We start from the raw sequence: 14,622 nt of genomic DNA, 5'->3' as shown, positions 1-14,622 counted from the left end.
ATCTGATGCCATGGGACGAGCTCTTGATTTGAAACACAGAGTGGTTTCAGGAATGAGAATCGTGTGTGTGTTTTAAATGTGTGAGTGTGCCTGCGTGGAGCTTTGGCACCATCAGACGCACCAGATGTTCCTGATGAACCTCTTGGAGGGCAGTTTCCTTCTCTCTCTCTCACATTCTCTCCTCAAGCCTTTGTGTATGTGAGCTGGAAACCCATGTGTATGAAGTGAAGATGAAGGGTGCTTCTAAGTGACGGCAGCTCGGCACACACGCACACACACAGCTCTTATAAACAATACGTGGCTGTTTATGTGGCGGTGCAAGCTGCAGAGACCTTATAAAGGCCTCACAGGAACACACTGTGTGACAACTCCACACTGCACACAGACCAGAGCTGTTGCTTTAAAGAGGTAGCACACCTAATGGAGAGTTTTACGGTTTTATTGGCTACCGGTTGAAGGCATGGTAACAGAAAGATTCGCCCTCGTAGCTCCCCTCAAAAGGCAGAGGAACTTTTGCCAAAGATGGATTCCTAGTTTACACTTTTTGGGCTCATCGTCCTGCTCAAGTGTGCCCACAACCACAGCTATGGAAATTGCAGTTCCACAACATAATGTACTTGTTAAGATTTTTGCATGTAACATTGGATGAAGGGGGGGGGGGGTGAAAAAAAATCCAATAAATTTCCCTTTGAGAATTTCCTCTTGACAAGATGTCTTCATTGACTTATTATATGACAATAGCTGTGTGCGTGTGTGTGTGTGTGTGTGTGTGTGTGCTCTTACAAAGCGGTGATTCTTGCCATCAAACTTGCGTGCGCTGGTGAAGAGCACAGTGCGAGCTGGCATGTTGATGCCCATGGCGAATGTCTCTGTAGCAAACAGGGCCTGAAATGAGAATAAAGAGCCAGTGTTAAGACGATCTCATCGCAATATTCTGACGATGTCATTTTCGATCCAGGTGGTCCCTGTGGAGTTTTTCTTGTTTCTCTCGTTTGCATTCAGTGTTTCTTAACAGAAGGAATAGTGCCTCTAATAAACATGTTGAATGTGTTTTGTTCCTCTTAAAACCTCAAGAAAGTCCAAAAAGATAGTCAATTCACTCAATGGGCAAATCTTTGGATGCACTTAAACAAACGCTGGTGCTCTTAAAGAAAAAGGAAATCTTCAAACGTGTAAAAAAAAACCTTCAGGCTTTTTATTGTTTTTATAGTGCTGTCAAAGTTAACGGGATAATAACGTGTTGACGCAAATTTGTTTTAACACCAGTCATTTCTTTGACACATTAACACAACTTGCGATTGTAGCGGGCTCCGTTTTAAAGCTAGAGTGGAGATATTGGTATCATATGAAACTATAAAAACCTGATGATTCCATTGGTACCAACCATGTCCGAACCAACGCTCCAAACTTAAGCTAAATTTTAGCAAGAAAAAACTGGCATGTTTGACCTCTGACCTCAAGATATGTGAATGAAAATGGGTTCTCTGGGTAACCCACGAGTCTCCCCTTTAAAGACACGCCCACTTTATGATAATCACATGCAGTTTGGGGCAAGTCATAGTCAAGTCAGCACACTGACACACTGACAGCTGTTGTTGCCTGTTGGGCTTAATTGTGCCATGTTATGATTTGAGCATATTTGTGTGCTAAATGTAGTACCTGTGAGGGTTTCTGGACAATATTTGTCATTGTTTTGTGTTGTTAATTGATTTCCAATAATAAATATATACATATATTTACATAAAGCAGCATATTTGCCGACTCCCATGTTGATAAGAGTATTAAGTATTTGACAAATCTCCCTTTAAGGTACATTTTGAACAGATAAAAAATGTGATTATTTAAATTTGATCAAAACTCTACATGCCTCTCTATGCGTGAGTGCTTGAAGATTCCTATGTTGAAGCATTTTAAATGTTGCATTGTTTACATCCATGTTTGTTCATTAGCAGCCTTCTTTTGTTGGCGTGTTACTGCTACTGACTGTTGATCAGTGGAATGGCCTAAAAGTGGCAGCAGGACACAGGTCACAAAAACACTGCTCCACAGCTCTACCAGTGGACAAAAACTGCACAGGGTATCTTACATTTTTCTTGTAAATACAAGCAAAAGCTGCCTTACAACATCTCAACATGACAACTTACTTAACTTTTATACAGTTTCTTTTATATTGTATGTACACAATGTTAAAATTAAAGCATATTAAACCTAGTTTGGTGACAACGTAGGGTGAACATTCCTTGGATATCTTCTAAATGTCCAAGGAATAAATGTGTTTCGATGCGCATCTGGATGCAGAGACGGTCATACCTTGATCAGGCCTTCAGAGAAAAGGATCTCTATGGTCTCTTTCAGGATGGGCAGAAGGCCTCCGTGGTGGATGCCTATCCCCCTCTTCAACAGCGGCAGCACATGCTCCACCTGAGGAATACCGAGAGCGTTGAAAGGCAGATCAGCGTTTGTAGTATATTTTGTTATGTAACGTTTAGGTGACCGGGTCACTCGTACGATCACAGCCATCAGCAGCAGAGAAAAAACAGAGAGTGGAAAAAGCATCTAACCCTCGTAGTGGAAAAGTGTGACATACGGTTGGCTTTGCCTTTGCTCTTGCTGTAGCGGTCTTCCCATTAACAACTGTTACCTCAACACGGCTGGTTTTCATAATGTGACTCAGCATGTTAGAATAACAGAAGCACAGTGTTTGAGCCCCGTGTTGACATTTATCTCTTAGCAGAAAATGACTCTGAAGGAAATGATGAGGCGTTTTTTTTTTCTTTCTGGGCTTTTACAAGGTGGCAGCGTTGGGTTTCAAAAACGGGAGTGAGAGCAACGTGGATGGTTATAAAAAAAACATCACACGACGTTGTGAGGAAACAAGAGTGTGAGGTTTCAGTCCTTCCTCACCTGAGGGAGTTTCTTGTCTTCATCTGAAAGACAGTCCACCGCGTTGCTGAAAACTTCCTCCACCAGACGCTTCTCATCATCTGGAACAAAACAAACGGAGCATTTCTTAACGACGTCTTCTCATAGCTGTTCAGGAAACGTTGTAAATATTAACACAAAGCCATTTCTTACATTCTGAAAATGTGTGTCTCAACTACTTCTCGGAATTTTATCAGATTTCGCAGCCATAATATTTACAAATATTCATATTGTTCAATTAAAGACTGATTTGAAATATTGAAGCCGAGGTTTCATTACAAAAACAAGCAATGTCTTTCAAGAGGCTGAATGTTGCCACATATTTAACCGACACTATATTATTCTATTATGTTGTATATGAATGTACCGACTGTGCCGCCAACCACCAGTGTCTTATTATTGTGCTAATCACATTAGGTTGTTTGCTGTGGCTGGTTGGCTATCGTTGTCCTTGTGGAAACTTAGTCACAGCGGGTCTTTCTTTATTCATGAAACCATTCTGGCAGACCTTCCTTCTCATGTGCCTGCGTTAGTCAGAAACTTGGACTTCCACAAAGTCTGATGGTCCAGTATTTATTTTTAACGTCAAATGACTTCAGTGCCAATGGGACTTATTTTAATGGTTTAATGGTTTAATAACAAAGAAATACAGACAAACACACACTGGGGCGATTGTAAAAAAGCTAAATCCATGGCTGCATTAGAACAGCCAAAACATCCACTTTATATCACACAGAGCAGGAGTTATCATATAGACTGTCAAGAGACAAGAGTCTAGTAAAAAGCTCCACTTGCGGCCCCTTGAGGCCGCAAACACACTAACATGCACGTTAGAGCCAATTCTAGCAGCGAGCCAGAAGTCTCAAGTTTGTCCTGAGGGTGGGACAAAAGGGAAGCTCGGAGAATATCCGAAAAGGAAATTGTTGAAGAGCGTGATTGTACTCGGTAAATTCCATGGCAATCGGCACTTTAGCTTTTGAGGTTTCGTATGTACAATGATGGTGGTAAAAGAAAAGCCAAAGGGTCACCAAAAACATTAAGATGCTTCAATCCAGCACAGTAAACTTCATGGCAATCTGGTACCTTGTCAGGGACTAAAGGGTTACTCCACCGATTTTACACATGAAGATCAGTTTACTAGTCATGAGGAGTATTACTCAGCCTGTGAAAACAGCTGTATAACGTCTTCTAAAGTGACACATTTGAAGTCTTCAAGCTTGGGCACATATCCTCCTTTGCAAACTGGGAATGTCAAGTTTGAAAGACATGTTAGGGAGGGTCTAATGAAATGTAGGACTGAGTGTTTATGGACTAAAAGGTCAGGATATCTCAGCGTCTGCTGCATCATTTTCACCATTCCTTTTAAATCCGTCTCTTGCAAGTCCCCTAATATCACGGAGTTCTCATTTAAGTCAACAAATGATCCTCTGTGGAGCATGAATATCCAAACCAAATTCACAACTATGTGACTAAGTAATTGCTGAAATATTTGGCTCTGGACCAAACTGCTGGTTTTCATCAACCTCAGGCTCTGCCCATTAGCGGCGAAAATAGTGCTGCTATACAACCACAGAACTACTACTGCTGCAGGTCAGCATCCCAACGACACAATATGGCTCTATGTCCACCTGTCTCTGTATGAAACGACCCAAAACGTGTGTGTTTGACGCTGCAGCTCTGCACTCGGGTCAGTTGGTTTGTGTTTCGGCACCAGTCGGTCCCCTGACTCCCAACACTGATCTGCCATTCCACAAACACTGCCCAGAAACTATGTGTCACAGCACAAAGCGGGAAGGGAGAGAGAGAGAGGGGGGCTCTGTCTTTAGTGTTCATAAAAACGAAGACATTTTTAAGGAAGAAAGAAAACACAAAGTACAAAAGGTAGAAGAGAGGAGATGGGGGGATTGTGAGTAGCTGGTTGACAATGAGAGAAACCAGGAGAGCCACATGGCTCCCTCTCCTCATTATAACCCACCTACACACACAAACAGAGAAACTCCATAACACCAACAACCTGCCTACAAACACACTGGTTGAACAATCTGGCTTCTCAACTATTTGCTAGAGATAATTGGTCCCTTTGAGTTTCTAAATGACAGACAGAAAGAAAGAAAAGAACATGCATCTTTTTAAACTGCAAACTTTTAAAAAACTAAAAAGTAGGGCTGTCAAAGTTAATGCAATAATAACGAGTTAACACAAAGTTGTTTTAATGCCACTAATTTCCTTAACATGCAATTTGCGATTTTTAGGTATATACTGGTATCATATGAAACTAGAAAAACTAAGGAATCCATTGGTATCATCCATGTCATGTTTGCTTGTTGCGAAGGAGGTTAAACTTGCTCCAAAACTTGCACTACATTTTGGTGTGGAAAAACTGGCATGGCCATTTTCAAAGGGGTCCCTTGACCTCTGACCTCAAGATATGTGAATGTAAATGGGTTGTATGGGTACCCACGAGTCTCCCCTTTACAGACATGCCCACTTTATGATAATCACATGCAGTTTGGGGCAAGTCATAGTCAAGTCAGCACACTGACACACTGACAGCTGTTGTTGCCTGTTGGGCTGCAGTTTGCCATGTTATGATTTGAGCATATTTTTTATGTTAAATGCAGTACCTGTGAGGGTTTCTAGACAATATTTATCATTGTTTTGTGTTGTTAATTGATTTCCAATAATAAGTATATACATACATTTGCATAAAACAGCATATTTGCCCACTCCGATGTTGATAAGAGCGTTAAATACTTGACAAATCTCCCTTTAAGGTACATTTTGAACAGATAAAAAAATGTGTGATTAATTTGCAATTAATCACGATTATCTACGGACAATTAATCGATTGACATCCCTACTTAAAAGTAATGATTTCTGTAGCCATTCCAAGATTTTTCCTCAATCAAGTAACATTTTCTTCAGTCTAATGAAATTATCTGCCTGCTATTACTGGATACCAGCTGCCACATTTTCTAAGAAAAATCAGCCTATTCATGAAAATACTCCAAACACACGAAACTGTTGGAAATGAGAAAAATTATCTTTGGCAGAGTTTTTCCATTTGTTTTGCTTTTTTTGCAATATTAATGAAAAAATTGGCAGCGTCGACAGAAGAAGAAAAAAAAAAAAAGGCTTTCAGTGCTGGAAGAGCTCAGCATTAAAACAAACCTCCTCATTTATAAGAATGTCAAAATGCAGGGAAAACAAACCAAGATGAGGGAGAAAAAATGTTTCCAAAGTACGATTTCATAAGCATGTTTCATTTCACTGAAAACGCCTGAAGCAGGTGGATGTGAGCCAAGCGCAATCGACTGCTGGATTATCTCCCGTCGTGCAGAGATTTGTCCTCATGAAGCAGCTTCACTTATCCACTGGACCAAACAGCAGCACCAGCTGTGCAGCCACAATACGCCACACATTCATGGCACCCACTCAGTGGGGAGGATTCACTCAGCTCGGCTTGCCAACAATTTTAGCATTTTGGTGAGCGGTTTTCGCTTGCCCAATTTCAACTCCCGCTCCCTAATGCTCACTGCAATTTGTCACAAAAATGTATTTGTGTTGGCATTACAGCGTGCAAAGACGATCCCGCTCACCAACTCTGACTCTAACCACAAATATGATTATTGTTAAATGCGCTGACTGCGTAACTTTATATCTGATGGCTGACAAATGCAGTGAAAACACAGCCAACAATAAAACAATGTGGTTTAATTTATCGTATTAGCGAGCTTATATCAAGCTGACATTTGAGAGCTTACTACTGGCCGAATAAACAGATGTGATTTTTAATTGCCGGCATACCAGATGTCTCAGAATGGAACATTTTAGGGCTGCAACTAATAATTATTTTGATTATAAATTAATCTAGTGAAAAATTCCCATTATAATTTCCCACATCCTGTGGTGTCAAATGTGTTGTTTTGTTTGACCAACAGTCCAAAACCCAAAGATATTGAGTTTACTATCATGTATGTCAAAGAAAAGCATCAAATTCTCATATTTGAGAAGACACAGTTTAAGAAAATGTCTGAAATTATTATTCAGTTATTGAAATAGTTGCCGATTCGTTTTCTGTTGACATGCTGATCAATGCAGTGCTACAGGAATGAGTCCTAAAAATCAGATATGAGTTAGCGTTTTAGCGCTTCTGATTCCCTCGTCTGGAAGTCAATGGGTTTTTTGAGTGGGTTTTTAGTTAGATGCCTGAAATAAGGTCTGTGGTTATCACAAGTTTAAGAGATTTTGACATTTTGTTCTAAAATACATCAATAAATATCTGTGAATTTTGAAGCCTTTCTGTGTTTTAAAAAAGGCGGTTGCTAAATGAGACTACTAAACGTCATCCCGCCGCCTTTTACAGCCCCGTTGTGTATACTCGTGCTCACGCGACAGTGGTGTAGTTCGTGGAGATAATCTTGCTGAACAAAACGTGTAAGTATCATAAACGGTTGTTTGCCACAGAGATTATTTTCTGCAATAATCCAAAAAAACAAATGGAAATATCCCATTGGCTTTTTGTCGAGGGAACCAGGGCGATGCTAACTTCCCTGGTTGGCCTACAAAAATATGTCATATCTGCAGCACTCTATTGATCGACTTATTGTTGTAGCTCTAGAAAAATATCATTAGATTATGATACGTACAGTAAGTGGGCTCCGAATCAAGGTTGTCAGCAAAACTCTACATTGTCAAAACTGGAAAATATTGCTTTGTAAACACAAAAATCATTCATCTACATCAATGAGCGTGACGCACAAAATATGACCTCACTCGGTTTAGCAAAAAAAAAAGAAAAAGGCAGTGATCTCATGCCAAAAAACACATCACCTGCCATCGATCTCCTGGCTCAAGGGTGTGACGTAAACCTTTTAACTGTACACACGTCACAAAACCTATTATATACTCAAACTAAACAAGGGCTTGCAGGAGTATTACATAGTGCCAAGTCATGCTCGACTTGCAGAATTACCAGTCGGGTTGTAAATCTCCACAGTGACAGGCCAAGTATGGGTATGTAGAGAAATTAATTACACACACACGAGGTGTGATAAAAGCATACCTGTGTGCAGAATGCCAGCACAAACACACAACATACCTGTGTTGAAGTCCAGCTTGGCCACCTGCAGAGCGTAGGCCTCACATTCTTTCTTGCTGAAGCTGAAGATGATGACAGGCTGGAAGTTCCTCTCCATGATCATCTTCACTATCTTGAACACACTGGACGGACCTGAGGAGTTCGTACATGTCAGTACATATGAAGACAAATTCTGGTTTAAATTATGAATTGAAGACATTTACGTATTTTCATCTTGAAAAAACTGACACACACACACCTTTGGTGCCTCCTCTCCGTCCTCTCGGGTCCCACTTGCCCCCTCCGCTGCCCCCAGAATCCCCTGCGTCTCTCAGCACCTGCATAGCTGTGTTGAAATTGTCCTCTCTGAAGTCTCCCTGAAGAAAAGCAAAACACGTGCAGATGTTATGTTAATCATGTGAAGACTAGTCCCAATGAATGCATCCAAAATTGACTTGGGGCTAATATGAGAAACGACAGATGTAATCTGTTTCTAGTCTGACTTGTTTAGGATTCATTAGTCAACTCGCTTTCACCCCTTTCACACCAAGGGGTCAACCGGGGTTGAACCGGCGTTGATTGTGTGTTTGAAAGGGTTAACCCACGTTGACCGACTCAGCTTCATGACCCGGATCGAGAGGAGGCTCAGACCAGAGTAGATTTCAATGTGAACGATACACACCAGAGTACTAACAACCGGGGCGGGACAAACCTAGTCGTGGCACAAATTGTCCCAGGTAGGTTAAACAAACGGTGTGACGGCAGCAGGAATGTGTTTAGGTGCATTGGATGTGAACGGCGGACGAGAACAACACGGATATGTGGCAAGACTTCAGGGTGCGGGAGCTCCTGGCCGTCCGCAGTGAGGAAGAAATGAAGCAGTAGATGACGGGACAGTGAGGGACAATGTAGTGTATAAGTATATACGAATATATACATAACTTTATAATCCTTTTGTAAATGTATATTATATTAGATTGCACCATGTAGTCTTATATATGATAAATGGGTAGCCTATTGTAGATAGGCAGAGGAAAAAAGGTGTGTTGATTGATAGATACTGTGAACTGTATGATGTCTGTATGTTTTTGTATACATTAAAGCTCCTGGTTTAACATTTTACAAAAGGTAAAAATTATGTATATACTAATTGACACCATATTATCCCCAAAATATGCATCATTCTGTGACATTTTTACATTACTGCACACGTTGATGATGCCACTATCATCCCCTCTCTTGGTTTGAATAGACAAAAGAAGGGGTTGAACATGGGTCAGATAACCCTGGTCCAACCCCTGGTCATTGGTGTGAAAGATGTCTTTCATAATTCAGGTTGTAGGGTGTCCTTACATTCTCATCAACAACCAGGTGGAGTCCATCGCCCCCTGCAGGGAAAACGTAGTGTTGCAGCGGAGTGGGACGGTAGTCTGTGTAGACTACGTGACACGGCTACAAGAGACATGGAGAGACAGAAACACTTCATTAATTATGTAATAAAAAGGGGAGAACACAAAGAGACGTTGCCCTGATCCTTTCATCAAGACGGACAATTGTCAACTCCTCATATTACATACAGGAGGAGGTACCTTAAACCCTTATGATTATAATAAATGCCAGTACAACATCCCACCTGCTTATGTAGGTGGCAAATCCACTCAGCAAACTGCCTGGCGTTGGGGATGGTGGCTGAGAGGAAGACGTAATGCACATTGTCAGGAAGAAGAATGATGGTCTCCTCCCACACCACACCACGCTCTGAAATACACAGAAAACAGAGGGCATTTGTTACAAGCAAGAACATGGTTGTTATCTAGAAATTATTCGTATTGGGTGTAGAAGTCACAGAGATATTAGACAAAAGAATATTATAGCTTACAGAAGGTGACGTTAAACTATTGGATGCAACAGAGCATGATGCTGGACAGTGACCTGCATAAAAACCCTGTGGCAGCTTTTGGGAGTTTCTGTGCTCATATATGCCAATACAAATGATACCAGCAATGCCATTATACTAGCAATGACTTCAGGTTCTTTGCCATGTGGAGAAAGGCACACTAAATGTACATGACTTGTACAACAGTTTTGGACCAATCGTGAATTTCGTTGCAGGAGGCCCCGATGTTCCTAAACCACGCCGAAGGTCAGTCTGCGTGCCGTTTGTATTCTGTACTCACCTGCATCTCTCATGTAATGGATCTCGTCAAAGATGACCCACCCCACCTCCCTCATGATCTCAGAGCCTCGGTACAGCATGCTCCTCAGGATCTGGGGAGAAAAGCAGTTTATCATGTCAGCAACAACCTCTCAGCGATGCTTCAACTCCCCCCCCAGCTGCACACGGAAAACCTGCAGCACACCCTCAGATAGGGGTGATATTTGAAAAATCTAATAACGACTCCACTCCACTTTTTTGACGCCTTACCTCAGTTGTCATGACAAGGCAGGAGGCGGTGGGGTTGATGGTGACGTCACCAGTCATCAGTCCCACATCCTGGAACTCTTCGTACATCTCCCTGTACTTCTGGTTGGAGAGGGCTTTGATGGGGCTGGTGAAGATCACTCTCTGCTTCTCTCTGAGGGCCAGTGCAATGGCATATCTACAAGAGGAGGATCACAGAGATTGACTGACACGACCACAGTTAACAAAATGCAACTGAAAGTAAGTCACATGAATAGTTGAACCAATGTTCACTTAAAAGATTATTAGTTTGCTGTCAACCTGTGCATTTTACTACCTCCTCACTTACACTTCAGATGTTTAAGTACCTCCAATTCTCTGAGAACAAACTATCACTAACAGCTGAACGCAGCTGTTGACTAACACAAGCACTTTTAATAAAGTCACAGTAGTTGTTTTACTAGCATGAGATCAAGGGTGGAAATGACACATCACTTTTACTCTCTTTAATGTAACAAAGTCATATTTTTGCTACACAAATAACATACAACACAGATAATATGGCAGCAGATCCATCAAAGCCAATAGTCCAAGGCATTCAAAATTACAATTACGCCGTCCTATTGACTTGACTTGACAATAGAATCAACTACAAGCTATATTTGCTGTAGTTTGGGTTCACCTGCATGCTTTGGTTTCTGATATGTGTACATGACCGTAGCGCTCCAAGTTCAACAGTAAACAATTCATTTTGAACACAACTATCGAAGCTACTCACTCAGCACAGACAGTCTTGCCGGCAGAGGTGTGTGCAGACACGAGCACAGACTCGTTGTTGTCGATACATAAGATGGCCTCGCGCTGGAACGGGTCAAGAACAAAAGGGTACTCCTGCAAGACAAAACAACACCTCTCCTTATCCAACAAGTACACAATGCACAATATAATGTAAATGAATTTGCCGTAAAGTAATACAGTACTCTGTGTTAAAGGTATGATAACAGGGGAGTATTTTCTATTTAGAAATTAAGAAAATATATCCAAAGATAAGTTTGCCTTTTTAGCACCCATACATTTTAAAAGGTAATAAATGTTTGAAAACTCTATTTCAGTGTAATTGGACAAGTACTATACTTGATTTAAAGTTGTATTATACCTTGGCTGCTTTTCCCACTCGTGGTTTCAGTGATTTATACTCATCACTGGCAGGTAGAGCGACCTGTTAGGGGAAGAGAGAATCTTAAACAAGCAAAGCTTTGAAATATAAAGTCAGACAAATCAGACATGTGACAAACAAAAGAAAAAAACTGATACATCTTTGGTATAGTAAATTATGTGAATAATATGCCGTGGTCTTTGCAGTTGGCAGATCTGAAGCCAATTTGGTGTGACATCTTAGTCAGCGCTTTCCACGACAATCATCAAAACAAATGAGGGAATGTCTATCGGAAAAATGATATTCATCCCTCCAGTAGAGTTCCACAAATTTGCACACGTCTATGTGAAGGCGCCTTTTATTTGTCATCCATCTATCAATTTGCTTTGATTTGCTTTCTTTACCTCATGTGAGCATCCTTCCACAGTCTCAACTGGCTCCACTTTCACTTGGGGCATAAATTCTGCAAGACTGAAGTAAACAACACATCTGTTACCTACACAGCAACTTTAAAACAAATGCTGTAGCATCTCAAGTCAGTATCTGTCATTAATACTGTACATTTCAAGAAATATTCTTATTAATACCATTCTTGCATTTATATTTAACACACGTAATAGATCCCACTACTCTGCATTTTGTATTTGCTCATTTGCATTGTGGTTATCAGTTATAGTTATGACAGCTCCTAAGCACCCTGTACAGAAACACAGTGGTGTTAAGATCATCATCATCTCACTTTAGGTCGGCGACAATGTCGGTTCGAGGTTTCTTCCCAAACACCACGTCCTCTCCAGCGTCACCTTCACATGCCTCCCTCTTGAGTCGGGCAGTCGGACCAGCATCCTTGTCGGTGCCATTTTTACTTATAACTTTGCTGGAAAAGGGAAAAACAAACACAGTACACAGAAAGAACTGTTGTTAGCTGAGCCTGTCCTGCGAAAATACTGATGTAACGTTACACATGAACAGGTTAACTTAAATGGACTATTTGTAACTTTTTAAGCGTATAAATGTAGCGGGTCGCCACACATGCGCGTTAGCATATGTGCGCTCGCGTGTGGCTGGAGCCTCGTCTCCGCTGCCTGCTCGCCTTCACTCAGAATGCGCGCGCGTCCTCGCTGTCTCGCTCCACCTCTAGACGTGAACGCGCGCTCACTACACACTGCAGAAGAGTTAGTTTAGCTCTGAGAATATCTGGTGAATGTACAGGGGATGTTTGTGCAGAAATAACTGCTGCAGCTCCTCCAGACCAACAGAGGTTTCCCGTGTCTTGTGAAGTGACGGAGCTCTTCAGAGAGTTACGTTACCCTCTCGTTACCGACCGGGTGCCGGTGTCTCCTCTGCTGTCTCCGGCTGCGGGCGGAGAGAGCAGAGGAGACATGCTGCAGAGCCCCGCTGCCTCAGCCTGCACTTAGGCAGGAAAAGCCAACACTAGGATCAGATCTAAATCATGTTCATGGAGAGACCTTCGTCTGGTCAGCTAACATTACTGCCAAGCAGCTGAAATATAGAGTGATATTGTGCTTTTAGCTGACGTGTGTCGCCTCACTGTTTTGAGCGATGCTCGTTCAGGTATATTTAGAGCGAGCAAGCGTGAGCCCGACGCTCACTTTCGTTGATTTCACGGCCACAGGTGTCGCTGTTAAGAAGCATTTCTGAAAGTTACAAATAGTCCCTTTAAGTACAGTAAGGGAGATTTCAATGATCGATCCATTTAATAGGGGTATATTCCTTGGGAGAAGTCGACATTACCAAGAATAAATGCTGTAATAAATACATAAGGAATTGCATACAAGCTGTAACTCTGCCTCCAGGAAGATTATTTTGGACTTTGCTTTATGAAGAAATTAGTTGACAGAAAATTTTAATAGTTGAGGACAAATTCTGTCTTAGTAATAAAATTAAAAGAAGTTTCCTTTAAAATTTTGCATTGCATATATCCAGCAAAAAAGACAATTGATATTGAATATTCTTGTACTTTCTGTGAATTAGAAAACAATATGTCATTTGTTTTATCAGTGTATGTATACCTGAATATTCTGGGTGGATGTTGAACATTATTATTTTTTAACTCCGGATGTATTTGTGGGTTGTAAATAAACTTGGGATGCTGCTCATATATTCAACTTGGGATGTAAATAAATCTGGGATAGTTTTTATATTATATTATATTATCATTCTATGATATATGAGTGAATAGAGGAGAAGTGAGAAAGGGGTAGGGTAATATAAGTTTTTCTTCTACCTACTCCTTTTCAGAAACACTATAACTCTTGTTATGTTTGTTATTATTTTGTATCTGTTTTTATTTATTATATGTTCGAAATAAAGTCTTTCTTTCATTCATTCATTATTTAAGAAGGAAAAAGGGGGGAAGGGGACAATTCAATGACAGGAAAAGGACTTTGTTCTGTGTTTTGGGGGTGATGAGAAGGGGAAAGATATGTTCTTTGTATACTTAATTCTATTTTTTGGGGTAATTACACATTCACAAGAAGAGATGGTTTGACTCCAAACCTAATTTTGAACATTTTGACCCCTGGCATGAGCAGCTTTGTATGTGTGTATAGTTATTGTACTTATAGTTTCTAAAATAAAAAACAAACAAACAGGTCACTAAAAGTGAAGCTAGCTAGCTCACACACACACAAAACATGGTTTCAATGTTACATATAACACAACAAAAAGGCATTTTAGTGAACGTTTATCAGCACAATCATTCTGCTTTATGAATGATCTGATGTTTCATTAGCTGCTAGCTGACTAGCTGGCTGCTGTTAGCACACCGTCCTGTCAGACACATGCAGACATGCTGCTGCGTTCAGGCTCTCTCTGCTCAATCTAACCTCCCGATTGTCAAACTAATATGCACAAATCAAACTAGTATTCACCCTGTGTCTGGTGTCAGAGCAGCAGGTGTCTTCTTGCTCGCTGTAGTTTGTTGTTCATCGTCAAACACGCTGAACAATCCGTCTCCGAAGGCGTCCGCCATGATTGTTTAGAGTTCCCACAATCCACCACGAGGTTTCTGCTCCCCCGGTAACACTTCCGGGTACGGTG

At 41.1% G+C, this 14,622-nt stretch overlaps 1 protein-coding gene across 1 annotated transcript in view; it reads right to left on the bottom strand.

The window, feature by feature from the left end:
* mtrex (Mtr4 exosome RNA helicase) overlaps positions 1-14,622 on the bottom strand; it is a 25,205-nt gene extending 10,583 nt beyond the window's left edge. Inside the window, exons 1-14 of the mRNA XM_037752097.1 lie at positions 14,454-14,622; positions 12,299-12,436; positions 11,964-12,030; positions 11,560-11,622; positions 11,182-11,294; positions 10,428-10,602; positions 10,180-10,270; positions 9,636-9,760; positions 9,356-9,454; positions 8,262-8,379; positions 8,024-8,155; positions 2,905-2,984; positions 2,311-2,421; positions 784-885 (exon numbers count right to left, since the gene is read on the bottom strand). Of these exons, the coding sequence (XP_037608025.1) occupies positions 784-885; positions 2,311-2,421; positions 2,905-2,984; positions 8,024-8,155; positions 8,262-8,379; positions 9,356-9,454; positions 9,636-9,760; positions 10,180-10,270; positions 10,428-10,602; positions 11,182-11,294; positions 11,560-11,622; positions 11,964-12,030; positions 12,299-12,436; positions 14,454-14,554 (1,515 nt within the window). The 5' untranslated portion in view covers positions 14,555-14,622. The remainder of the gene's footprint in view (positions 1-783; positions 886-2,310; positions 2,422-2,904; positions 2,985-8,023; positions 8,156-8,261; positions 8,380-9,355; positions 9,455-9,635; positions 9,761-10,179; positions 10,271-10,427; positions 10,603-11,181; positions 11,295-11,559; positions 11,623-11,963; positions 12,031-12,298; positions 12,437-14,453) is intronic.

The sequence above is a fragment of the Sebastes umbrosus genome, chromosome 19 (genome assembly GCF_015220745.1).
Source record: "Sebastes umbrosus isolate fSebUmb1 chromosome 19, fSebUmb1.pri, whole genome shotgun sequence".
NCBI lineage: Eukaryota > Metazoa > Chordata > Actinopteri > Perciformes > Sebastidae > Sebastes > Sebastes umbrosus.
This window is presented reverse-complemented; position numbering and strand designations above follow the sequence as displayed.